Here is a 25,463-nt window from a genome sequence, read left to right as displayed (position 1 = left end):
TGTGGCTGAGCTGTTTCCCTTGCTGGGTGAGTCCAGGACTGGGGGGCACAATCTTAGAATTAGAGGGTACTGGTTTAAAATAGAAATGAAGAGAAATTTCTTTAGCCAGAGGGTAGTGAAATTATGGTATTCTTTGCCACATACAGCTGTGGAGGCCCAATCATTGGGGGCGTTTAAGGAGGAGATAGATAGGTATCTAATTAGTCAAGGTATCAAGGGATATGGGGATAAGGCCAGAAATTGGGGCTAGATAGGAATAGTTTTAGTTTAGCTCATGGAGCAGACTTGATGGGCTGAATGGCCTACTTCTGCTTCTTTGTCTTGTGATCTTGCAGTACAGGCGCATAGTTTCCTTAAAGTGGAGTCACAGGTAGACAGGGCAGTGAAAAAGGCTTTTGGCATGCTTGCCTTCATCAGTCAGGGCACTGAATATAGAAATTGAGGGGTCATGTTGTGATTGTACAAGATGCTGGTGAGGCCACACTTGGAGTACTGAGTTCAGTTTTGGTCCTCTTGTCATAGGAAGGATGTGATTAAACTGGAAAGAGTACAAAAAAGATTTACAAGGATGTTGCCAGGACTCGAGGGACTGAGTTATAGGATGAGGTTAGACCGGCTGGGCCTTTACTCCCTGGAGTGCAGGAGACCAATGGGTGACCTCAGAGATATAAAAACATGAGGGGCATAGATAGGGTGAACGGTCTTATTTCCAGGGTTTGAGGAAATTGAAAACTAGATGACATAATTTTAAGGTTGGAGGTGAAAGGTTCAATAAGAACCTGAGGGGCAACTTTCTTTTTAAATGATTTTTATGACTTTAGATATATGGAACCAGCTGCAGGAGGAAATGGTTGAGGCAAGTACATTAGATGCACTTGAGTATGTGGACAGGTATATGTACAACAAGAGTTTAGAGGGATATGGGTCAAGTGCTGGGAAATGGGATTAGCTTGAATATACATCTTAGTCAGCATGGACATGTATGGACTGAAGGGCCTTTTACCATGCTGTACATCTCTACGAATCTAATCTACCTTTGCCTGGTCCTACCTCATGTTAATGAAATTGGCCTTCCCCCAAAGACTTTGATTACCTATCCCTTTTTAAATTATCCTTTAATTATCCACCCCTATTCTTTTCTATAACCATTTTAAAAGATATGGAGTTTATGGTCACCAATGCAAGAAGCCTGACAGACAAGGTAGATGAGCTCAGGGCATAGATAGGCACATGGGACTGGGATATTGTAGTTATTACAGAAACATGGTTGAGGGATGGGTAGCTCTGGCAGCTCAATGTCCCAGGGTACAGATGCTACAGACCTGATAGAAGCGGAGACAAGGGAGGAGGGAGAGTTAGCGTTTTTGATTAGGGAGAACATCATGGCTGTACTGAGAGAGGCTATTCCTGGGGAACATCCAGTGAAGGAATATGGGTAGAATTTTAAAAGAAGGGGATGATCACTTTGATGGGATTGTACTACAGGCACCAGAAGAGTCAGTATGAATTAGAGGAGCAAATATAATGTAGGGAGATTGCAGATACCTATTGAAATAATAGGGTTGTAAAAGTAGATTTTTTAAGCTATCCTAATATTGATTGGGACTGTCAAAGTGCCAAGGGATTAGATGGGGTGGAATTTGTTAAAGTGTGTCTAGGAGAGTTTTCTCGAACAGTATGTAGACCATTGACCTCCTCTTGGGAAGTGAGGCTGGGCAAGTGCCTGAAGTGGAGGAGCAATTTAGAACCAGTGGCCATCATTCTCAGTTTTAAACTGCTTATGAAAAGATACAGGATGGGTCCACTAGTTAAAGTCTGCCGACCTGAAAATGAATGATTTATTCCTACTCTTTCCTGTCCTTCCCCATTTATGTTAATAATCCCACAACCACACAAACTAATTATTTTATGTAACGTCCTTATGTGATATATTACAAAATATCTTCTAGAATCCAGATATTATCAGCTTTCCAACAGCTCATCCACCTTCCCTTCTGGTTAAAAAATTGAATTGTTTAATGAAGGAAAGAAATCATGCTCAGTGATGACTCTGCCTAATCCTATTATGATTCAAGAGTCAGAGTTAGAGTCATAAAGCACAAAAATAGGCCATCCCATGCCAACCTTTTTGTGGGTAAATACAATTGGTGTAGATGAGTATTATCGCCGTATCTTTCTGCGCCCTGTTTAAGTGCCTGTCTGAATGTCCCTTAAAAGTAGTGTTTGTATCCATCTCTACCACAGCCTCTAGCAGCAAGGTTTAGAGGAATAGTTTTTACACAAAGTCCTTCCTCTCACCTTAAATCTATGCTCTCTTGTCTTTGATACCCATACCATGGGAAGAAGATTCTCACCACTTATCCTATCTATGCCTCTTATCATTTTCATATTCCTCTATCAGCCTCCTTCACTCCATGGTAACTGAGCCCAGCCCATCCAGTCTTTCCAAATTTAACAGGAATCCTCCAATCTAGGCAACATGCTGGTGAATCTCATCTGCACTGTCTCCTTTTAGTGTGGTGACCACATTGCACACAATACACTAAATTCAATCTAACCAGTGTTTTGTACAGTTGCAACATAACAGTCTAACTTTTATATTTTCTGTCCTGACCCATGACATATGCCTTCTTCAACACACCTTCTATTTATGTTGCTGCTTTCAGGGTACTATAGCCTTAAACCCCAAGATCTTTTATGATTCATTTTAGAATTTTACCAACAACTTATCAGGGGACCATAGACCAGTTATCATTACTGTTTATGAAAGGATGGAGGAAAAAATTGTTAACATTTGCTATTTTCCTATCTGCTGGGACTACTCCAGTTTAAGGAATCACTAACACTCAGAGCTTGGCTACAATTATCCACTCCATTCAATTTCTCCAGCATTTTCTCTTTAATAATATAATTACTTTAAGTTTCTCACATTTGATCCCCTCTATTTTTGGTAGAGGTTTTATCTTGGTGTAATGACGAATACAAAATATTTGTTTAATGCCTCCTTCATTAGCAATATATTTCACTTGTGCTACTGTAAATTACTCACCTCTACCTTCCTCTTATCAAATGTTTAGTCATTCATTGCAACTTATTAAATCTCTTTACATCCTTGCGCGAACTATTCTTCTTGGCAAGGTTATAAGCCTCTAAAGACCCTTTAGCCCCTTTTAGTTGCAATTGGACTTCTTGTCTCCCAAGAACCAATTGAGCGAGGATTCTTTTAAAAAAAACTAGAATTTCTTACCTCCATTTATTGATTCTACTTTTCAGCCTGGATTAAAATATATTTAAATATACAATCTCAACCTTGGTTCCCATGCTAAATTGACTTGTTTCCATCTGTGCTATTAGAACAACTGATTCAGGTACAATACCTGAAAGTTTAAGCCTTACAATTTTTTTCTTTGAATTAAGTTTGTTTACTGATGCACTGTTACCATTAAACACCTAGCTCCCCCATCTCACTCTGTTCAAAGTGACAAAAACTGCTGTCTCCTTTCTTCTTAACTTTGTATTTTTTTTAATCCTGTGACTAACTTGAAGGCCCAACTTGTCCCAATTCTCCAAATTGCCAAGATCCCCAAAAGAGTAGCTGTACTCCCTCAACACTACAGCCAGTGTCCATGACTCCAAACTATTTTCACCTATACCATATGTACAAGGTTCAGGAAGTAGTGCCAGGATCACCATGCTCCAGGTCCTATGTTTCAATTTGACCCCAACTCAAATTTCTCTCAAGTAGAGCTAGGAATAAGGTTTTGCTATGCTGTGGCCTCCTATATAGATCATTGTCTCAATTATTTTGCCAACCCAGATGAGTCCTTAAACTTGGCACTGGGCATTCAACACAGCCTTATAGACCTGGTCACAGCTGCAATTGAGTGCATCTACACTCCCTTGATACACCTCATTATTATTCACTCCCCATAGTTGCCACTTCTCATCCATTTTACAGGCTGTTCATGGTAGTACAGGGAGCAAGAGCCCTATTCCTCCCATCCAAACTACACTCTTGATTTTCCATTCTTGCCGAAGTATTGCATTTCAATTTCCCAGTCAAGGGTCTACCCAATCAAACATTATTACTACATCTTTGATTACATTATTCAACTAATTCACTTTGATGCACTGCAGTTTAAGTTTAACACTCAAGTTTAACACCTCTGTCAATACAATTGCTGCATATTCTCAGGTGATCTCCATCAACTCCCAAATGCTGCAGTTACAGCACAATGACCCAGTCAATGCTTCAGAATTCTATTTAGAGATTCTTTATCAAGCAAATAAAAATCTTAGCTACTTTTTTTTTTGAATAAAAAAGGAACCATGAGTGTATCTGCTAAAAGTCAGTTTATTATATTTATATCCAACTTGATCTGCTGCAAACTTTAGGGTGCATAATGCACACCACCATATGGCTTGTGTGCCTTTACTAGTCGAGTCCAAGAATCAGGAAGTTATGTTGCAGCTTTATAAAACTCTGGTTAGGCTGTATCTGCAGTATTCTAATCAGTTCCGGTCACAAGGATGTTGTGGCTATGAAAAAGAAGTTTAGCAGGATGCTGCCTGGATTAGAGGGCATGTGCTAGAAGGGGAGGTTGGACACACTTGGGTTGTTTTCTCTGGAGCAGCAAAGGCTGAAGGGAGACCTGATAGAAGTTTATAAAATTATGAGAGGCATAGATATTTTAGACAGTTGGTATCTTTTTCCCCAGGGTTGAAATGTGTAATGCTAGAGGGCATACACTTAAGCTGAGAGGGGGAAAATTCAAAAGGAGAAATGATTTTTTTAAAATATACAGCAGGTGGTGGGTGCCTGGAATATGCTGCCAGGGATGGTGGTGGAGGCAGATATGATAGTGTTTAAGAGGCTCTTCGATGCAGAGAATGGAGGGATAAGGGACCATGAGCAGACAGAATGAATTAGTTGTCATTAGCATAATTTGTTCAGTACAACATCACTTTGTGTTATTATGTTCTGTGTTCCATCTTACACTAAGCACCAAACAAAATGTTAAATAGTTACTCACTTATGCTAACACAAACTAAACTAACACATTTGATAAAATGCAGCACTTCCTTTTCCCTCTGCAGGAAATTCCCATTTTAGTCTGTTTAAGTTGCACTCACCCAAATCCACTTTTCTGTGATCATTTTCTTTTTAAAAAAATTCTCCCAAATTAACTTCAAATTTCCTCCTCAATATTTCAGAATTTATAGCAATTTTAATATTTTTTCTGTTTCTCAGTCTTTCAACCCTTTAGAACTTCACCCCTCTGTAGAACTGTATCATCATAGATTATCTAGCACAGAAACAGGCCTTTTGGCTCACTAAGTCTGTGCCAAACATCAAGCACCCATTTACATTAATTTTAGTTTCCCGACATTCCCACCAACATACCACAGATCCCATCATTCACATACAAAGGGGCAATTTACAGTGTTTATTGATGTTGCTATTCCTTCTCCCACCATCATCTCCCCATCCCTTCTGAATGTTTGTCAACTAAAAAGGTTTAATTCTCATTCCTGCCACGTTTAAGCTAGATTTCTATTGTGGCCATTATAATTTCCATGAGACACTTGCACTTACAGCTATTGGTGGAGGCGGATACGATAGGGTCTTTTCAGAGACTGTTAGGTAGGTACATGGAGCTGAGAAAAATGGAGGGCTACGGGTAAGCCTAGTAATTTCTAGGGTAGGGACATATTTGGCACAGCTTTGTGGGCCAAAGGGCCAGAATTGTGCTGTAGTTTTTCTATGTTCTATATTCCACAGTAGCACACATGCATTCTAAAACTATACTTGGCTGCTTTGATTTTTTAAAAAAAATGTCTCTTATTGCTTGCTTTTCTTACACTACACTTTTTCCCCTTGTCCCCATTGTTGTATGTCTTTTTTTCTATGCATCTTGGCTCTATAACTCCCTTAACTGCCATATGTTTAAGGACTTAGATAGGGTGGAATTTGTTAAGTGCATTAGGGAAGTTTCTTTGGGCAATAATATAGAGGGCCCTACTAGGGAGAGGGCAAAGCTCAACCTACTCTTGGGTAATGGGGTGGGGAAGGTGACTGAGGTGACAGTTGGGGAGCACTTTGGGATCAGTGACCATAGTTCTATTAGTTTTAATTAGTTGTGGAAAGGGACAGAACTGGTCTACGGGTTCAAGTTCTAATAGGGCAAGGTGAACTTTGACAGCATGAGACAGGAACATCCAAAGATTGATTAGGGTAGGTTGTTTGCAGGCAAAGGGACCACAGGCAAGTAGGAGGCAAGTGGTGAGATAGTGAGAGCTCAAGGTCTACACGTTCCTGTTAGAGTGAAGAGCAAGGCCTGTAATGAATAGGGAACCCTGGAGAATGAGGAATAATGAGGCCCTGGTCAGGAAAGAGGCATGGATCAGGTACAGGCAGGAGGGATCAAGTGAATCCCCGGAGTAGTATAGGGGTTGCAGAAGTATACTCAGGAGAGCAAAAAGGGGGAAATGAGATAGTTTTGGCAGAGAAGATTAAATAAAATCCAAAGATATTTTAAGTACATTAAGAATGTAAAAACAGGAGTAGGCCTCTGGCCCATCGAGCCTGCTCCACGATTCAATAAGATCATGGCTGATCTGGCCGTGGGCTCAGCTCCACCTACCTGCCTTTTCCCCATAACCCTCAATTCCCCCACTATGCAAACATCTATCTAACTGTGTCTTAAATATGTTTAATGAGGGAGCCTCTACTGCCTCCCTGGGCAGAGAATTCCACAGATTCACAACTCTCTGGGAAAAGCAATTTCTCTTCATCTCTGTTCCAAATCTATTCCCCTGAATCTTAAGACTATATCCCCTAGTTCTAGTCTCACCTACCAGTGGAAACAACCTTCCTGCCTCTATCTTATCTATCCCTTTCATAATTTTATACAGTATGTTTCTATAAGATCCCCTCTCATTCTTCTGAATTCCAGCAAGCATAGTCCCAGGTGACTCAATCTCTCCTCATAGGCTAACCTCCTTATAGGCTAACCCCCTCATCTCCAGAATCAACCCAGTGAACCTCCTCTGCAGCACCTTTCCTCAAATAAGGAGACCAGAACTGCACATAGTACTCCAGGTGCAGCCTCACCAGTACACCGTACCGTTACGGCATAACCTCCCTGCTCTTAAATTCAATCGCTCTACCAATGAAGGCTAACATTCCATTTGCCTTCTTGATAACCTGTTGCACCTACAAACCAACCTTTTGCGATGCATGTACAAGCGCTCCCAAGTCCCTCTGCACAACAGCAGGCTGCAATCTTTCACTATTTAAATGACAATCTGATCTTCTATTTTTCCTTCCAAAGTGGATGACCTCACATTTATCAATATTGTACTCCATCTACCAGACCCTTGCCCACTCACTAGAGAGAGAATAGGGCCCCTCAAAGACCAAAGGGGACACCTTTGTGTGGAGCAGCAAGAGATGGGCAAATTCGTGAATATTTCTCCTCAGTCTTTACCATGGAGAAAGACAAGACGACTTTGGAATTAGGAAAAGTAAATGGGGAGGTCTTGGGGATAGTCCACATTAGTGGAGGTGGTGCTGGATGTCTTAAAAGGTATAAAGGTAGACAAATCTTCAGGGCCTGACCAGGTATATCCAAGAACACTGTGGGAAGCTAGAGAAGAAATTGTGGGAGCCCTGGCCGAGATATTTGATTCATCATTAACCACAGGTGAGGTGCTGGCAGACTGAAGGGTAGCAAATGTTGTGCCTTTGTTTAAGAAGGGTGGCAAAGAAAAACTTGGCAACTATAGACTAGTAAGTTGAACATCTGTTGTAGGCAAGTTACTGGAGAGGATTCTGAGTGATCAGATATACGTATATCTGGGAAGACGGGTTAATTAGGGATAGTCAGCATGGCTTTGTGCATGGGGATCATGTCTTACGAACTTGATTGAGTTTTTTGATGATGTGCCCAATAAAGTTGATGAGGGAAGAGCAGCAGACATAGTTTATGTGGACTTCAATGAGGGCTTTGATAAAGTTCCACATGGTAGGTTGCTCTGGAAGGCAAGATCGCATGGAATCCAGGGAGATGGCTAATGATGATACACAATTGGTTTGATGGTGGAAAGCAGAAGGTGATGGTGGAAGGTTGTTTCTTGGACTGGAGGCCTGTGACTAGTGGTGTGCCTCAGGGATCAGTGCCTGGCCCATTGTTTTTTGTCATCTATATCAACGATTCAGATAAGAATGTACAAGGCATGGTTAGTAAGTTTGCAAATGACATGAAGTGATATAATGGACAATGAAGAAGGTCATCAGAAATTACAGGGGGATCTTGCTCAGCTGAGTAAGTGGGTGGAGGAATGAGAAATGGAGTTTAATTTGGATACAAGTGTGAGGTGTTGCATTTTGGAAAGTCAAATGACTTTCACGGTCAATGGCAGAGCCCTGTGGAGTGTTGTAGAACAGGAGGACCTTGGAATACATCTACATGGTTCACTGAAAGTGGAGTCACAGGTAGACAGGGTGGTGAAGATGGCTTTTGGCACGCTGGCCTTCATAAGTCAGGGCATTGAGCATAAATGTTTGAAGGTCATGGTGCAGTTGTACAGGAATTGGTGAGGTCACACTTGGCGTATTGTGTTCAGTTTTGGTTGCCCTACTATAGCAGAGATGTTACTAAGCTGGAAAGAGCACAGAAAAGATTTACAAGGATGCTGCCAGGACTTATAGGGAGAAGGTTATAAGGCTATAGGACTTAGAGGTTATAGGGAGAAGTTGGACAGGCTCGGACTTTGTTCCTTAGAGTGTAGGAGACGGAGGTGATCACAAAATCATGAGGGGCATAGACTGGGAAAAAGATTGAGTACATTCACCCTGAGTTGGGGAATCAAGAACTAAAGGGCATAGGTTCAATATGAGAGGGGAAAAAAAAAGTTGAGGGGCAACTTTTTTCTATATATATACACACACAAGGGTGGTATATATGTGGAATGAGCTGCCAGAGAAAGTGGTTGAGGCAGGTACAATAACAACTTTTAAAAGACAGTCAGAAAGGTACATAGCTTGGATGGGCATCTTGGTCAGCATGAACCAGTTGGGCTGAAGAGCCTGTTTCCATACTCTATGACTGCTACTATCTTAAAGTCATCTTGTAGGTTCTCCTGGTCATAAGCTGGTCCCACTGTCCCAGAATATTTCTCCAATCATCTGGGTTACCTTTCAGTTTCAGTAGCACAAAGATTAAAGTTTGCTAGCCCTCATTCCTTCACTTTCTGCTCTTCAAGTGCATGAACCACTGTACAAAGAGCCTTAATCAATACATTTCAGTTAGTGCCACGATCCAAATCAAGTCCAATGATATATAAAGTGATGCTTCTTGATCACACATCTACAAACATGGATATTTTCACACAATAATATCATAAAATGCAATAATAATCATGCAAGCATCCTCCAAGGCTGATTAGCAGTTAGCCACTGGAATCTAAAATAACTAAATGGAGCTCCTATTAGAAATTGAAATGGATTTCTCCATATTAAACTCAACTTATTTAAGTACTACAACATTAGAAAAAAAAAAAGCAAAAGATTCAGGAAAAGTTGACAATAATGCCCATTACCTTCCAGAACAAAATACTGCAATGGCGACAGAACTGAAGAACATCTCCATATTGCTCTTTTTTTGGACAGTACTTCTGAAGTGTGAAATACATCAGCTTCCAGTCAACACAACCGTTCTCAGTCAAAATCAAGTGTCTGCAAAACTAGAATAACAGATGCAAAATTTGACATGACTCAGCTTCCACTATTTTGCTCCAAGTAAAATTATTCAGGATTCAGAGGATATTGAGAAAATTAATATAATAATAATGTCACAACGTGTAATGGAACAAGACGATACTGAAATTGCAAATTCAAGTACATAAAGAAGAGATCAGGAGGAAGATACTTTGATAGCCTAGTTTATCTCTTTAATTGCTTGATTCCACAATACATCAGGCTCATATGTATGCATTAACTGCTTCCTTAGTTCTTCAATGTTATGCAACCTCCACAAGAATCTCATGACATTACTTTCAGAAACTCATGGGCCAAGGAAATAAAACAAGGATAAATTCCTGTGCCTTACACATGCTCCAAAGTGTTCAGCAAGCAACTGTTGTTTAGTTGTATCATTCCAGCAACATTGTGAGATAGAGTGGTGATGTAATTCTGTTACAATCCTTTACTTCTGGTATCAACAGAGATTTAGCTCAGTTTCTAGTAACAAACAATCTGCTGGAGGAATTAAGCAGGTCGAGCAGCATCTGTGGGAGAAAGGAATTGTCAACGTTTCAGGTCGAGACCCTGCATCAGGAGAGAGAGTGGAGAGGTGAGATGGCCAGCAGAGAGAGAAGGGGAGTGTCGCGAAAGGATTCTGAGGTGTTTGGTGGACTGAGGAGGGGTGTAAGATGACAGGCAGGCAGATCCAGATAGGGGAGGTGAGCAGGGGTGGAGTTGGAAGACTGTGGCAGGGAGATAAATGGAGACAGACAAAAAGAGAGAGTAAAAGGAAAAAAAATGGAGCAAGGTGGGGTGAGGGGAGTGTGTAGATGGGACACAGCTGCTGGAGGGAGACAAACATGAACACAAAGTGCTACCAGAGCCGGTACTGATAAGTAAAGGTGGTAAGAAATGGGAACCATTAGAGAAGGGAGAGGTTTGTCTCCTGAGGTGGAGACAGTAAGGTCTTAAAAAAAAAAGGGGACACAAGTGTCAGAAATGGTCCACATGAATCTGAGAGCAGGGTGGAAGTTGGTGGCAAAGGTGATAAAATTGGAGTTCTGCACGGGTGCAAGAAACAGCACCAATGCAGTCATCAATGTAACAGGGGAAAGAGTTGGGGAGTGGTACTGGAAAAGGTTTGGAACAGGGGCTGTTCCATGAAGCCAACAAACAGACAACCATAACTGGAGCCCATGGCTATACCTTTGACTTGTAGAAAGTGAGAAGAGTCAAAGGGAAGTTGTTTAAGGTAAGAACAAGTTCAGCCAAGAGGAGAGTGTTGGTGGAGGGGAACTGGTTTAATCTTGGTTGTAGAAAGAACCAGGAGGGCTTTTAGACCTTCCTGATGGGGGATGGAGGTGTATAAAACTGGACATCCATAGTGAAGATTAGGCATTGGGGGCCAGTGAATTGGAAGTTGTCCAAATAGTGGAGGGCATGCAAAATGTCATGAATGTAGGTGGGAAGTGACTGGACATGGGGAGACAGGATGGAGTCAAGGTATGAGGAGATAAGTTCAGTGGGGCAAGAGAAGGGAGAATGGGCCCCAGCTATGCCTGCCTTTTTGTTGGCTACGTGGAACAGTCCCTGTTCCAAACCTTCTCCAGTACCACTCCCCAACTCTTTCCCCATTACATTGAATACTCCATTGGTGCTGCTTCTTGCACCCATGCAGAACTCAATTTTATCACCTTCGCCACCAACTTCCACGCTGCTCTCAAATTCACGTGGACCATTTCTGACACTTCTCTCCCTTTTCTAGATCTCTGTCTCCATCTCAGGAGACGAACTATCCACTGATATTTACGATAAACTCACCAGCTCCCACAACTACTTAGACCCTGTTTCTTGCAAGGATGCCATTCCTTTCTCCCAGTTTCCTCATCTTTGCCACATCTGCTCTCAAGACGAGGCTTTGTTTCAGGACATCTGAAATGTCCTCCTTTTTCAGGAAGTGTGGCTTCCTTTCTGCTGCTACACACTCCCCTCCCCCCACCTTGCTCCATCTGTTGTTTTTGTATTTTTCCTCTCTAGCTTTGTCTGCCTCCATCTATCATTCACCTGCCACAGTCTTCCAACTCCACCCCCCGCTCACCTCCCCTACCTGTCATCTTACACCCTTCCTCAGTCCACCAATCATCTTGGAATCCCTTCTCGCCACTCCCCTTTATACAGGCCATCTCGCCTCTCCACTCTCAGTCCTGATGCAGGGTTTCCACCCGAAACGTCAACAACTCCTTTCCTCCCACTGACGCTGCTCAACCTGCCGAGTTCTTCCAGCTAACTGTTTGTTGCTCCAGATTCCAGCGTCAGCAGTCTTGTGTCTCCATTTCTAGTAAATTCTGTTGTGCTATTATGAGCAATTATGATATTATAGACCAATTCCTTAATCATATTTTTGTCATGATTTATAAAACTTTTGGTGGGCAATTTTCAAATTATGTTTATCCAACTAAATAGTTCATAAAATTGGTATTATTTTGAAGTTTTTCAATCTTTGTAGGCCTATGGGGAACACTGGAGAATACCAAGTGAATAAAAATGCCAGGATTCAACAGGAACAGTTTGCCATTGCTCTGCATTTGCAGACTGTCCCCAGGTTACAAATGGGTTCCTAGTTTTTTTTTAAAAAATCCAGATGCTCATAAGTTGATTTGGGTACAAGTTGGAAAATACACAGTACTTCCACAGTACTGTAACAAATGGCATAAAAAGCACACAAGACTGATGATAAAGAACAGTTACAAAAAGTGGAGGGAGGAAACTAGTTCTGCCATTTGTAGGAACGAATGCACGTCAGACTTTTGAATTTAATAATATTCTAGGAGCTTGCTCATGTGCACAGGTGTACACAAATTGGGTGTTCATAACCTGGGGACAGCCTGTAAAATGAGAAATCAATAAATAATGGATAAAGAATCAGAATGCATCTCTACTAAGAGTTCACAATTAATTTAATTGTTCTCAGTTTTCCAAACCTCATGCATGCTAACTTTCTTTAATTAGACCAAATTTTGCATATGTGCAAGAGTAATGATATTTGATTGGTCCGATATAGTAAAAACCCAAGATGAAGATAGCAAATAACACACAATAAAACAGGAGCAAAGTTTAATGCTATTGGACTAAATGGTGGTGGTGCAAATACAAAATTAGTTAAGGGACAAAAAGAAAAATACAATAGGGAATAGTTTTTTTTAAAAACTGGAAGGAGTCAGAGAGTGATAGTAGAGTGTCATTTTTCAGATTGAAGACCTGTGACCAGGGGTATGCCACAAGGTCTCCTGTCGTCATCCATATTAATGACTTGGATGAGAATGTAGGTAGCATGATTAGTAAGTTTGCAGATGACACCAAAATTAGTGGTATAGTGGGCAGTGAAGAAAGGTATCGAAGATTACAAAAGTGGCTATACAGGTTGATAGGGTGGTAAAGGCAGCATATGGCATGCTTGCCTTTATTAGTCAAGGCATTGAGTTCAAGAGTCAGGAAGTTATGCTGCAGCTTTATAAAACTCTAGTTAGGCCACATCTGGAATATTGCATTCAGTTCTGGTCACCTCATTATAGGAAGGATGTCGAGGCTTTGGAAAGGGTGCAGAAGAGGTTTACCAGGATGCTGTCTGAATTAGAGGGTAGGTGCTCTAAAGGAGAGGTTGGACAAACTTGGGTTGTTTTCTCTGGAGTGGCAGAGGCTGAAGAGAAATCTAATAGAGGTTTATAAGATTATGAGACAGAGATAGAATAGACATCCAATATCTTTTTCTGAGGGATGAGATATCAAATACCAGAGGGCATGCATTTAAGGTGAGAGGGGAAAGTTCAAAGGAGACGAGTGGGTGCCTGGGAAGGCGCAGCCTGGGGAGGTGGTGGAGGCAAGTACAATAGGGGCGTTCAAGAGGCCCTTAGATAGGCACATGAATTTGCAGGAAATGGAGGGATATGGACATTGTGTGGGCAGAAGGGATTAGTTTAGTTTAATTTGATTACTAATTTAATTAGTTCGGCACAACATTATGGGCCGAAGGGCCTGTTCCTGCGCTGTGCTGTTCTATTCTACAACAGGATCTAGATCAGCTGGGAAAGTAGCAAACAGCATTTAACTCTGACAAGTGTCAAGTAGAACATAGAAAAACTACAGCATAATTCAGGCCCTTCGGCCCACAAAGCTGTGCCGAACATGTCCCCACCCTAGAAATTACTAGGCTTACCCACAGCCCTCTATTTCACTCAGCTCCATGTACCTATCCAACAGTCTCTTAAAAGACCCTATCGTATCTGCCTCCACCACCGTTTCCGGCAGCCCATTCCATGCACTCACCACTCTGAGTAAAAAAAAAACTTACCCCTGACATCTCCTCTATATCTACTCCCCAGCACCTTAAACCCATGTCCTCTTGTGGCCACCAGTTCAGCCCTGGGGAAAAGCCTCTGACTATCTACCCTATCAATACCTCTCATCATCTTATACACCTCAATCAGGTCCCCCCTCATCCTCCGTCTCTCCAAGGAGAAAAGGCAGAGTTCCCTCAACCTGCTTTCATAAGGCATGTTCCGCATTCCAGGCAGCATCCTTGTAAATCTCCTCTGCACCCTCTCTATGGCTTCCACATCTTTCCTGTAGTGAGGCGACCAGAACTGAGCACAATACTCCAAGTGGGGTCTGACCAGGGACTTATATAGCTGCAACAATACCTCACGGCTCCTAAATTCAATTCCCCGATTGAAGGACAATACGCCATATGCCTTCTTAACCACAGAGTCAACCTGCGCAGCCGCTTTGAGCATCCTATAGATTCGGACCCCAAGATCCCTCTGATCCTCCACACTGCCAAGAGTCCTACCATTAATACTATATTCCGCCAACATATTTGACCTACCAAAGTGAACCACTTCACTTATCTGGGTTGAACTGCATCTGCCACTTCTCAGCCCAACTCTGCATCCTATCTATGTCCCTCTGTAAACTCTGACAGCCCTCCAAACTATCCACAACACCCCCAACCTTCGTGTCATCCACAAACTTACTAACCCACCCCTCCACTTCCTCATCCAGGTCATTTATAAAAATTACAAATAGTAAGGGTCCCAGTACAGATCCCCAAGGTACACCACTGGTCACCGACCTCCACTCAGAATATGAACCTTCAACAACCACTCTTTGCCTTCTGTGAGCCAGCCAGTTCTGGATCCACACTGCAATGTCCCCTTGGATCCCATGTCTCCTTACCTTCTCCATAAGCCTCGCATGGGGTACCTTATCAAAGGCCTTGCTGAAATCCATATACACTACATCTACTGCTCTCCCTTCATTGATGTGCTTAGTCACATCCTCAAAAAATTCAATCAGGCTCGTAAGGCAGGACCTGCCCCTAACAAAGCCATGCTGACTATTCCTAAATCATATTATACCTCTCCAAATGTTCATAAATCCTGCCTCTCAGGATCTTCTCCATCAGCTTACCAACCACTGAGGTAAGACTCAGCGGTCTATAATTTCCTGGGCTATCCCTACTCCCCTCCTTGAATAAGTGTTACATATTGGGAAGTTAAACCAGGGTAGGACTAATGCAGTGAATGGCAGGGCCCCAGAACAGTGTTGCAGAACAGAGAGACTAGGGGATACAAGTACATAGTTCCCGAAAGTGGCAATTCAGGGAGGTCAAGGTGGCACTTGGCATGCTTGCCTTCATCAGCCATGGCATTGAGTACAAAAGCTGCAATGTCATGTTACAGCTGTACAAGACATTGGCAGACCACACTTGGAGTATTGTGTGTAATTCTGCTTCCCATGCTATAGAAAGGACGTCTATTGGTGGGTGAGCATTTGGGGGACAGTGACCATTGCTCCATAACCTTTAAAATTGTCGTGGACAGGGACAGGTGCAGTGAGGACAAGAGGTTTTTCAATTGGGGAAGGGCGAACTACGAGGCTATAAGGAGAGAACTTGGGATTGTAAATTGGGATGTCCTTTTTGAAGGAAAATGTACCATGGAGATGTGGTCGATGTTCAGGGATCTTATGCAGGACGTTGGATAAATATGTCCCGGTGAGGCAGAGAAAGAATAGCAGGGTGAAGGAACCGTGGGTGACGAGAGAGGTGGAACGACTTGTTAGGGAGAAGAAGGTAGCATACGTGAGGTATACGCAGCAAGGTTCAGACAGGGCCCGTGAGGAATATAGGGTAGCGAGGAAGGAACTTAAGAAAGGGCTGAGGAGAGCTAGAAGGGGACATGAAAAGGCTTTGGCTAGTAGGGTTAAGGAAAATCCCAAGGCCTTTTTCAAGTACGTGAAGGGTAGGAGGATGGCGAGGGTAAAGGTAGGTCCTATTAAGGACAAAGGTGGGAGAATTTTCCTGGAGGTGACGGAAGTGGGAGAAGTTCTCAATGAGTATTTCTCTTCGGTATTCACCAGGGAGAGGGGTCTTGATGATGCGGAAGGGAGTGCTGGTAGGGGTAATGTTCTTGAGGTTGTAGATATCAAGAGAGAGGATGTGTTGAAGTTGTTAAATAATATTAAGACAGATAAATCTCCGGGGCCTGACGGGATTTTCCCCAGGCTGCTTTGAGAGGCTAGGGAGGAGGAGATTGTTGAACCGCTGGTAAGGATCTTTGAGTCCTCGTTGTCCACGGGGATGGTGCCAGAGGATTGGAGGGTTGCGAATGTTGTCCCCTTGTTCAAAAAAGGTAATAGGGATAGGCCAGGGAATTATAGACCGGTGAGTCTCACGTCTGTGGTGGGTAAACTGTTAGAAAGGATTCTAAGGGATAGGATTTACGAACACCTTGAGAATCATGGACTGATTAGGGACAGCCAGCATGGCTTTGTGAAGGGAAGATCTTGCCTCTCAAGACTGATAGAGTTCTTTGAGGAGGTGACCAGGGAAATTGATGAGGGCAGTGCGGTGGATGTGGTTTACATGGATTTTAGTAAGGCATTTGATAAGGTTCCTCATGGTAGGCTTCTTCAGAAGGTCAGAGGCCAAGGGATCCAAGGAAGCTTGGCTGTGTGGATTAGGAATTGGCTTGCATGTAGAAAGCAGAGGGTTGTGGTGGAAGGAGTGCCTCCGGATTGGAAGGTAGTGACTAGTGGTGTCCGGCAGGGATCGGTTCTGGGACCTCTTTTTGTGATATTTACAGATGACTTAGATGAGGGGGTGGAGGGCTGGGTTAGTAAGTTTGAGGACGACACTAAGATAGGCGGTGTTGTGGATAGTGTGGAGGGCTGTCGGAGCTTACAGAGGGATATTGATAGGATGCAGAGCTGGGCTGACAAGTGGCAGATGGAGTTCAATCCAGAGAAGTGTGAGGTGGTACACTTTGGAAAGACAAACTCCAGGGGAGAGTACTGGGTGAATGGCAAGGTACTTGGCAGTGCGGAGGAGCAGAGGGATCTGGGGGTTCATATTCACAGTTCATCGAAAGTTGCCTCACCAGGTGGAAAGAGCAGTTAAGGCAGCCAATGGGATGTTGGCTTTCATAAATCGCAGGATTGAGTTTAAGAGCCGTGAGGTGATGATGCAGCTTTACAAAACTCTAGTTAGGCCACACTAGAGTACTGTGTTCAGTTCTGGTTGCCTCATTATAGGAAGGATATGGAGGCGTTGGAGAGGGTGCAGAGGAGATTTACCAGGATGCTGCCTGGATTAGAGAGTATTGAATATGAGGAGAGGCTTAAGGTGCTAGGGCTTTATTCACTAGAAAGGAGGAGGATGAGAGGAGACATGATAGAGGTATATAAAATACTGAGAGGAATAGATAGAGTAGACAGTCAGCGCCTCCTTCCCAGGGCACTAATGCCCAAGACGAGAGGGCATGGCTTTAAGGTTATGGGTGGGAGGTTCAGGGGAGATGTTTTTCACCCAGAGAGTGGTTGGTGCATGGAATGCACTGCCTGGGGTGGTGGTGGAGGCAGATACATTGAACAGGTTCAAGAGCTTGTTGGATAGGCATATGGAGGAGTGTGGGATGGGGGGATATGCGGGAGGAAGGGGTTAGGTAGTGTGAGGGTGGTTTGATGGACGGCACAACATGGTGGGCCGAAGGGCCTGTTTTGTGCTGTATGGTTCTATGGTTCTATGGACGTCATTAGGGTGGAAAGGGTGCAGAAAAGATTCACAAGGATGTTGACTGCAGTGGAAGTCTTGAGTTACAAGAAGAGACTGGATAAACTGGTCTTTTCCCCCCCCCCCCCCCCCCCCCCACCCCCCCCCCCCCCCCCCCCCCCCCCCACCCCCCCCCCCCCCCCACCCCCCCCCCCCCCCCCCCCCCCCCCCCCCCCCCCCCCCCCACCCCCCCCCCCCCCCCCCCCCCCCCACCCCCCCCCCCCCCCCCCCCCCCCACCCCCCCCCCCCCCCCCCCCCACCCCCCCCCCCCCCCCCCCCACCCCCCCCCCCCCCCCCACCCCCCCCCCCCCCCCCCCCCCCACCCCCCCCCCCCCCCCCCCCCCCCCCCCCACCCCCCCCCCCCCCCCCCCCCCCCCCCCACCCCCCCCCCCCCCCCCCCCCACCCCCCCCCCCCCCCCCCCCCCCCCCACCCCCCCCCCCCCCCCCCCCCCACCCCCCCCCCCCCCCCCCCCCCCCCCCCCCCCCCCCCCCCCCCCCCCCCACCCCCCCCCCACCCCCCCCCCCCCCACCCCCCCCCCCCCCCCCCCCCCCCCCCCCCCACACCCCCCCCACACACCCCCCCACCCCCACCACCCACAACACCCCCCCCACACACCACCCCCCCCAACACCCCCCCACCCCCAACACCCCCCACCCCCCACAACACCCCCCCCACCCCCACCCCCACAAACACCCCCCCCCACACCCCCCCACCCCCCACAACACCCACCCCACCCCCCACCCCCAACAACACCCCCACCCCCACCCACACCCCCCCACCCCCACCCCCCACACCCACCCCCCCCACAACCCCCACCCCACCCCCAACACCCCCCCCACCCCCACACCCCCCAACACCACACCCCCCCCACACCCCCCCCACCCACACCCCCCCCCAACACCCCCCCCACCCCCCCCACACCCCCCCCACCACACCCCCCCCACCACACCCCACCACACACCCCCCCACCACACCCCCCACCACACACCGTCACACCCCCACCACACACCCCCCCACACACCCCCCCCACACACACACACCCCCCCCACACCCCCCCCACACACACCCCCCCCCCACACCCCCCCCCACACACCCCCCCCACCCCCCCCCACACACCCCCCCCCCACACCCCCCCCCCACCCCCCCCCACACACCCCCCCCCACCCCCCCCCCCCACACACCCCCCCCCACACACCCCCCCCCACCCCCCCCCACACCACCCCCCCCACACACCCCCCCCCACACCCCCCCCACACACCCCCCCCCACACACCCCCCCCACACACCCCCCCCCCCACCCCCCCCACACACCCCCCCCACACCCCCCCCCCCCCACACCCCCCCCCCACACACCCCCCCCCCACACCCCCCCCCCACACACCCCCCCCCCACACACCCCCCCCCCCCACACCCCCCCCCCACACCCCCCCCCCCCCCCACACCCCCCCCCCCCCCACACCCCCCACACCCCCCACACCCCCCACACCCCCCCCCCCCCACCCCCCCCAGAGTGTAGAGGCCAGGTTTATAAAATGATGAAGGGCACAGATAAGCTGGATGGTCACAGTCTTTGCTCCAAAGTAGTGGAGTCTAAAACTAGAACACATATGTTTAAGTTGAGATGAGAAAGATTTAAAAGGGGACCAAAAGGGCAGGTTTTTCCACGTAGAAAGTGGTGGGTATATGGAATGACCTGCCAGAGAAAGTGGAGGCAGGTATAATTACAATATTTAAAAGACATTAGGACAGATACATGGAGGGGAAAGGTTTAGAGGTACATGGGCCAAATGCAAGCAAATGGGACTAGCTCAGGTAGGCAACTTGGTCAGCAAGAAAAAGGTAGACTGAAGGGCCTGTTTCCATGTTGTATAACTCTATGGGAGACTGCATATAGCAGTGATCCTCAGCAAGCAGTATTAGGACAACTGGTTGTTCAAGTATTAAATAACAAACGATTGTACAGACAATCAACTTGTACAAATTGTACAGGATTCTTAGAGATACGATCTATGGGCATTTGGAGAATCATGGTCTAATCAGGGACAGCCAGCATGGCTTTTTGAAGGGCAGATCACATCTCACAAGCCTGATAGGGTTCTTCGAAGAGGTGACCAGACAGATTGATGAGGGTAGTGCAGTAGATGTGGTCTACCTGGATTTTAGTAAGGCATTTGACAAGGTTCCACATGGGAGGCTTCTTCAGAAGGTCAGAGGGCATGGGATTCAGGGAAGCTTGGCCATGTGGATTCAGAATTGGCTTGCCTGTAGAAAGCAGAGGGTTGTGGTGGAGGGAGTGAGTGCATTCAGATTGGAGGGCTGTGACTAGCGGTGTCCCATAAGGATCAGTTCTGGGACCTCTGCTTTACGTGATTTTTATTAATGACTTGGGTGAGGCAGCAGAAGGGTGGGTTGGCAAGTCTGCAGATGACACAAAGGTTGGTGGTGTTGTGGACAGTGTAGAGGATTGTCAAAGATTGCAGAGGGACATTGATAGGATGTAGAGCTGGGCTGACAAGTGGCAGATGCAGTTCAATCCGGAGAAGTGTGAGGTGGTACACTTTGGAAGGACAAACTCAAAAGGCAGAGTACAAAGTCAATGGCAGGATCCTGGGTAGTGTGGATGAGCAGAGGGATCTGGGGGTCCATATCCACAGATCCCTGAAAGTTGCCTCACAGGTAGATAGGATAGTTAAGAAAGCTTATGGGATGTTAGCTTTCATAAATCGAGGGATCGAGCTTAAGAGCCGCGAGGTAATGACGCAGCTCTATAAAACTCTGGTTAGACCACACTTGGAGTACTGTGTTCAACTCTGGTCGCCTCATTATAGGAAGGATGTGGAAGTGTTGGAAAGGGTGCAGAGGTTTACCAGGATGCTGCCTGGTTCAGAGAGTATGCATTATGAGGAGAGACTAAGGGAGCTAGGGCTTTACTCTTTGGAGAGAAGGAGGATGAGAGGAGACAAGATAGGAGGTGTACAAAACATTGAGAGGAACAGATAGAGTGGACAGCCAGTGCCTCTCTGCCAGGGCACCAGTGCTCAATACAAGAGGGCATGGCTTTAAAGTAATGGGTGGGAAGTTCAGGGGAGATATCAGAGGAAGGTTTTTTTTACCCAGAGAGTGGTGGGGGCATGGAATGAGCTGCCTGGGGCGGTGGTGGAGGCAGGTACATTGGTCAAATTCAAGACATTACAAGATAAGCATATGGAGGAATTTAAAATAGAGGGATATGTGGGAGGAAGGGGTTATAGAGTCTTAGGTGAGGTTTGTGGGCCAAAGGGTCTGTATTGTGCTGTACTGTTCTATGTTCTATGACAATAAGTTGGAGTCTTGCTGTCTGGGAACTTTACTGCAGCAAATAATGGGGAGGCAAGTAGTATATACAAAGGCAAACTAGGCAAACACATGGCAGGATGAGGAAAGGCAGTACCAGTTTATATTTTGTAGAAGTAAATGGCCACAAATTTAACTCCACTTTATAACCTGGCTGCTTTTTATTAACCCACATTCTACTTCACTTGCCTGCTTTTCTGCAAAGTGGTATTGGCAAAGCTTTTTCCACAGATGTCTGTCTTCACTGAGCATGTGCAGAGTGGAAGTCACCTGTCCCAAGCTGATAATGTCCAGGCCATCAGAAAACCTGTGCAGAATGCTTCTCTGCATGTGAAGTGGAAGGTCACTCAGTGTCACACCATTACATATTCTCTGCACATACAACAAAAAGCAATTGTGTCATTAGCTTCATCTAAGTAGGACTGAAATATTCCAGGACCTTTTATAATCTTGCCAAAATTATAACACAATTCAGTAACAACTCCTGAAAATGAGTAAGACTTAAAGTTTGGAAAAAACAGCACCTAGCTGTCCTGGTAAAAATGAACTTCAAGACATTGCATTTTCTCAGCAGCCATTCTACTAGTAGGGGGAAGCAGCCAGGATGCAAAAGTCAATGAATTCAAGTTTTATGCAGGGGGTCAAGGGGATGGAAACTATAGCTAATTAGTGTTTGATAATTGGACCAAACTTGAGCCTGGAGGAAACATTTTTAAATTTTTAAAAATTTTTTTTAAATTTTATTTACAGCGTGGTAACAGGCCCTTCCGGCCCAATGAGTCCACGCCGCCCATTTTAAACCCAAGTTAACCTACCCGTACGTCTTTGCAATGTAGGAAGAAACCGGAGCACCCAGAGGAAACCCACGCAGACACGGGAGAACGTACAAACTCCTTACAGACAGCGACGGGAATTGAACCCCGATCGCTGGCACTGTAATAGCGTCGTGTTCATGGCCTGCAACAATTGGTAATTAAATGGCAACCCTTCAGCACTTTTCATCTGCCTGGACTCCAAGTCCCAAGAAACTGGCCTCACTATTAGAAATCTAGACAGCCCCATCAAGATTCTACAGATGATCTGCCTCCTGGGAGCAAAGCAATTGCTTGTTCTCTTGAAAACTGTAAGTGTGGCTTTGGGATTTTAAAAAGCCTACGTTTAAATCTCATCCACCCATTCTTGGGGTTTTAAGATCCTTTCCTACCCACCCTTCCTTTCGCTTCTATCCTTCCACCACCATTCCTCCCTCTCCTCTCCCCTATTCCCCTCCCCCTCTGCTTCAAACAAACCTGCAAAAAACAAAACCACTTTGGGAGATTTAGCACAATTTTAGCTAAGTTCTTCAAAAGTCAACCCATTAAATTCACTGTCCAACAAATCTTGGTGCAACAATAGTTTTGATGGGATAACATCCAAAATGTGCCAAATTGATAATCAGATACTCCAGGGGGGATAAAAATGTTTGGCAAGTGACAACTTTAACCCCCTTTTGAGGATATCCTTAATGCCATACCAACAAAAATCTGCATTTTTTTTCTTTGAATCAGAATTATTGAAATAATATCAGCCAAGATGAGCCACATAGTGCATAGCTGCACATGATTACACATTTCCAAAAAGAAAAATCAAAATATAACAAATTCGTTGTGGTCATTAAGTTGAAAACTTTACCCATCTACAGAAACTAGGGCACTATAGATAAGTCAAACCCTTTTATTCATATTGATCAGCTACGATTGCCTAATCAACAATAAAGTTAAAACAAAATAGAAGGTAGCAACCAATAAAGCAACTTTTTTCTTCCTACCCTGGTAATCTTCAGATTATTTAGCTGGTGTTGCCAGTCCAGGATGGTTTCCATACGGTAAACCCAGATATTAACATTCCCAACAAGGACACACCTTCCCACCTCACGGATCAGGATACAAAGTACAGAACCCAGATCCTGCAGAAGGTTTTTGATTAGTCGAGGATTCTGCTGGTCCTCAATCACTGTAACACAAGAAAGCATATATCAATCCTCACACAATCATTTAAAACATGGAGTAGAATTTAAGTAGACTGAATAAGCACATCAGAATTACAAATCATCTTTTCAGCTTTGGGCTTGTTTGAAGTAAATATTGAGATGTACAATTTCTTTTCTTAAATTGTTGAATTCTACCTGCAGTAGAAGCTTTCCAAAATCTAAGTTGCTATAAAACTCTTGCAAGTTTGGAATAAACTTTAAATTCAGGGGCCACCTTCTGAAAAAAATCAAGGAAGCTTGCTCACCAAAAAGGAACTTCACATTGGAACTAGATTTTTGTGCAGCTTTGCCATGCAATTCCAATGAGGAGGTGAAGATTCCCATGTAATGGTAGGCCTCTCCCTCCCATTATGATCAGTACAAATATTTTAACTAAGATGTAATCGAGTCCCAAACTGTAAAATTATTCTTTGGCAACAAATTATTCACAATAGCATGAATGTCACACAATTTCACAACCCTCATCTAATCATTTGTGTTGGATTTAAAGTTTCATGTATTACTAGTAGTTTTTGAATCCCAAATTAAAATAAGTTGTGTGCTTTGGTTATCCAATTGCCAAGTAAAATGATTGAAGTCTTAAGAACATAGAACAGTACAGCACTGAACAGGCCATTCAGCCCACGATGTTGTACTAATCTTGATGCCAATTTATACTAAATGTCCTCCTCCTGTTTATCATCCATATCCCTCAATTCCCTTCATATTCATGTGTATATCTAAAAGCCCCTTAAACTCCACCAAACTGCCTGCTTCCACTACTACTCCTGGTAAACCATTCCAGGCACCTACCACTCTCTTGGCATTCACATCACATTTAAGCTTGCCCCTCTAACAAAAGCACATCCTCTGGTGTTTGACATTTCTACCCTGTGGAACAGATTCTGACTGCATACACTATCTATGCCTCTCTTAATTTTAAAAATATTTATCAGGTCTCCCCTCAGCTTCCCACACTCAAAGGAGAACAATCCAACTTTGTCCAACCTGTCTTTGTAGTTCATACCCTCTAATCCAGGCAGCATTCTGGTAAACCTCTTCTGCACGTTTTCCACAACATCCACATCCTTCTGAAAATGGGGGACCAGAACTGCACACAATACTCCAAGTGTGGTCGGACTAAATATTTATATAGCTGCAGCATGACTTCCTTACTCTTGTACTCAACACACCTACCAATGAAGGCAAGAATTCCATATGCCTTCTTTACCAACTTATCCACTTGCATAGCCATTTTCAGTGAACTATGGACCCGGACCCCACGATCCCTCTGTACCTCAATGCTATTAAGGGGCCTACCATTAAGTGTAGGCTTTCTCCTTTCATTTGACCTCCCAAAGTGCAACATTTCACACTTGCCCAGATTAAACTCCATCTGCCACTTCCCTACTCATATCTATAACTTATCTATATCCCACTGTATTCTTTGATAGTCTTTTACACTGTCCACAACTCCACCAATCTTCATCCACAAACTTGCTAATCCACACATCTACCTATTCATTCAAATCATCGATATATATCACAAACAACAGAGGTCCCAGCACCGATCCATGCTGAACACCACTGGTCACGGACCTTCAGCCAGAATAACAGCCTTCCACCCCTACTCTGACTTCCATGAGTAAGCCAGTTCTGAATCCAAACTTGTAATTTACCCTGGATCGTATGCATCTTTATCAACCCAGATAAGTGTGAAGTGGTTCATTTTGGTAGGTCAGATATGTTGGCAGAATATAGTATTAATGGTAGGACTCTTGACAGTGTGGAGGATCAGAGGGATCTTGGGGTCCAAGTCCATAGGACGCTCAAAGCGGCTGCGCAGGTTGACTCTGTGGTTAAGAAGGCATATGGTGTATTGTCCTTCATCAATCAGGGAATTGAATTTAGGAGCTGGGAGGTATTGTTGCAGCTATATAGGTCCCTGGACAGACCCCACTTGGAGTATTGTGCTCATTTCTGGTCACTGCACTACAGGAAGGATGTGGAAGCCGTAGAGAGGGTACAGAGGAGATTTACAAGGATGCTGCCTGGAATACAGAGCATGCCTTATGAAAGCAGGCTGAGGGAACTCGGCCTTTTCTCCTTGGAGAGATGGAGGATGAGGGGGGGGGGGACCCGATAAGAGGTGTATAAGATGATGAGAGGTATTGATCGGGTAGATAGTCAGAGGCTTTTTCAGGGCTGAAATGGTGGCCACAAGAGGACATAGGTTTAAGGTGCTGGGGAGTAGATATAGAGGAGATGTC

General features: G+C 45.2%; 1 protein-coding gene across 1 annotated transcript in view; it reads right to left on the bottom strand.

Moving 5' to 3' along the window:
- The window catches only part of fbxo25 (F-box protein 25), a 69,064-nt gene that overhangs the window by 5,909 nt on the left and 37,692 nt on the right, over positions 1-25,463 (bottom strand). The window contains exons 3-5 of the mRNA XM_052025437.1: positions 22,993-23,177; positions 21,375-21,557; positions 9,604-9,747 (exon numbers count right to left, since the gene is read on the bottom strand). Of these exons, the coding sequence (XP_051881397.1) occupies positions 9,604-9,747; positions 21,375-21,557; positions 22,993-23,177 (512 nt within the window). The remainder of the gene's footprint in view (positions 1-9,603; positions 9,748-21,374; positions 21,558-22,992; positions 23,178-25,463) is intronic.

This window comes from Pristis pectinata, chromosome 10 (genome assembly GCF_009764475.1).
Source record: "Pristis pectinata isolate sPriPec2 chromosome 10, sPriPec2.1.pri, whole genome shotgun sequence".
NCBI lineage: Eukaryota > Metazoa > Chordata > Chondrichthyes > Rhinopristiformes > Pristidae > Pristis > Pristis pectinata.
This window is presented reverse-complemented; position numbering and strand designations above follow the sequence as displayed.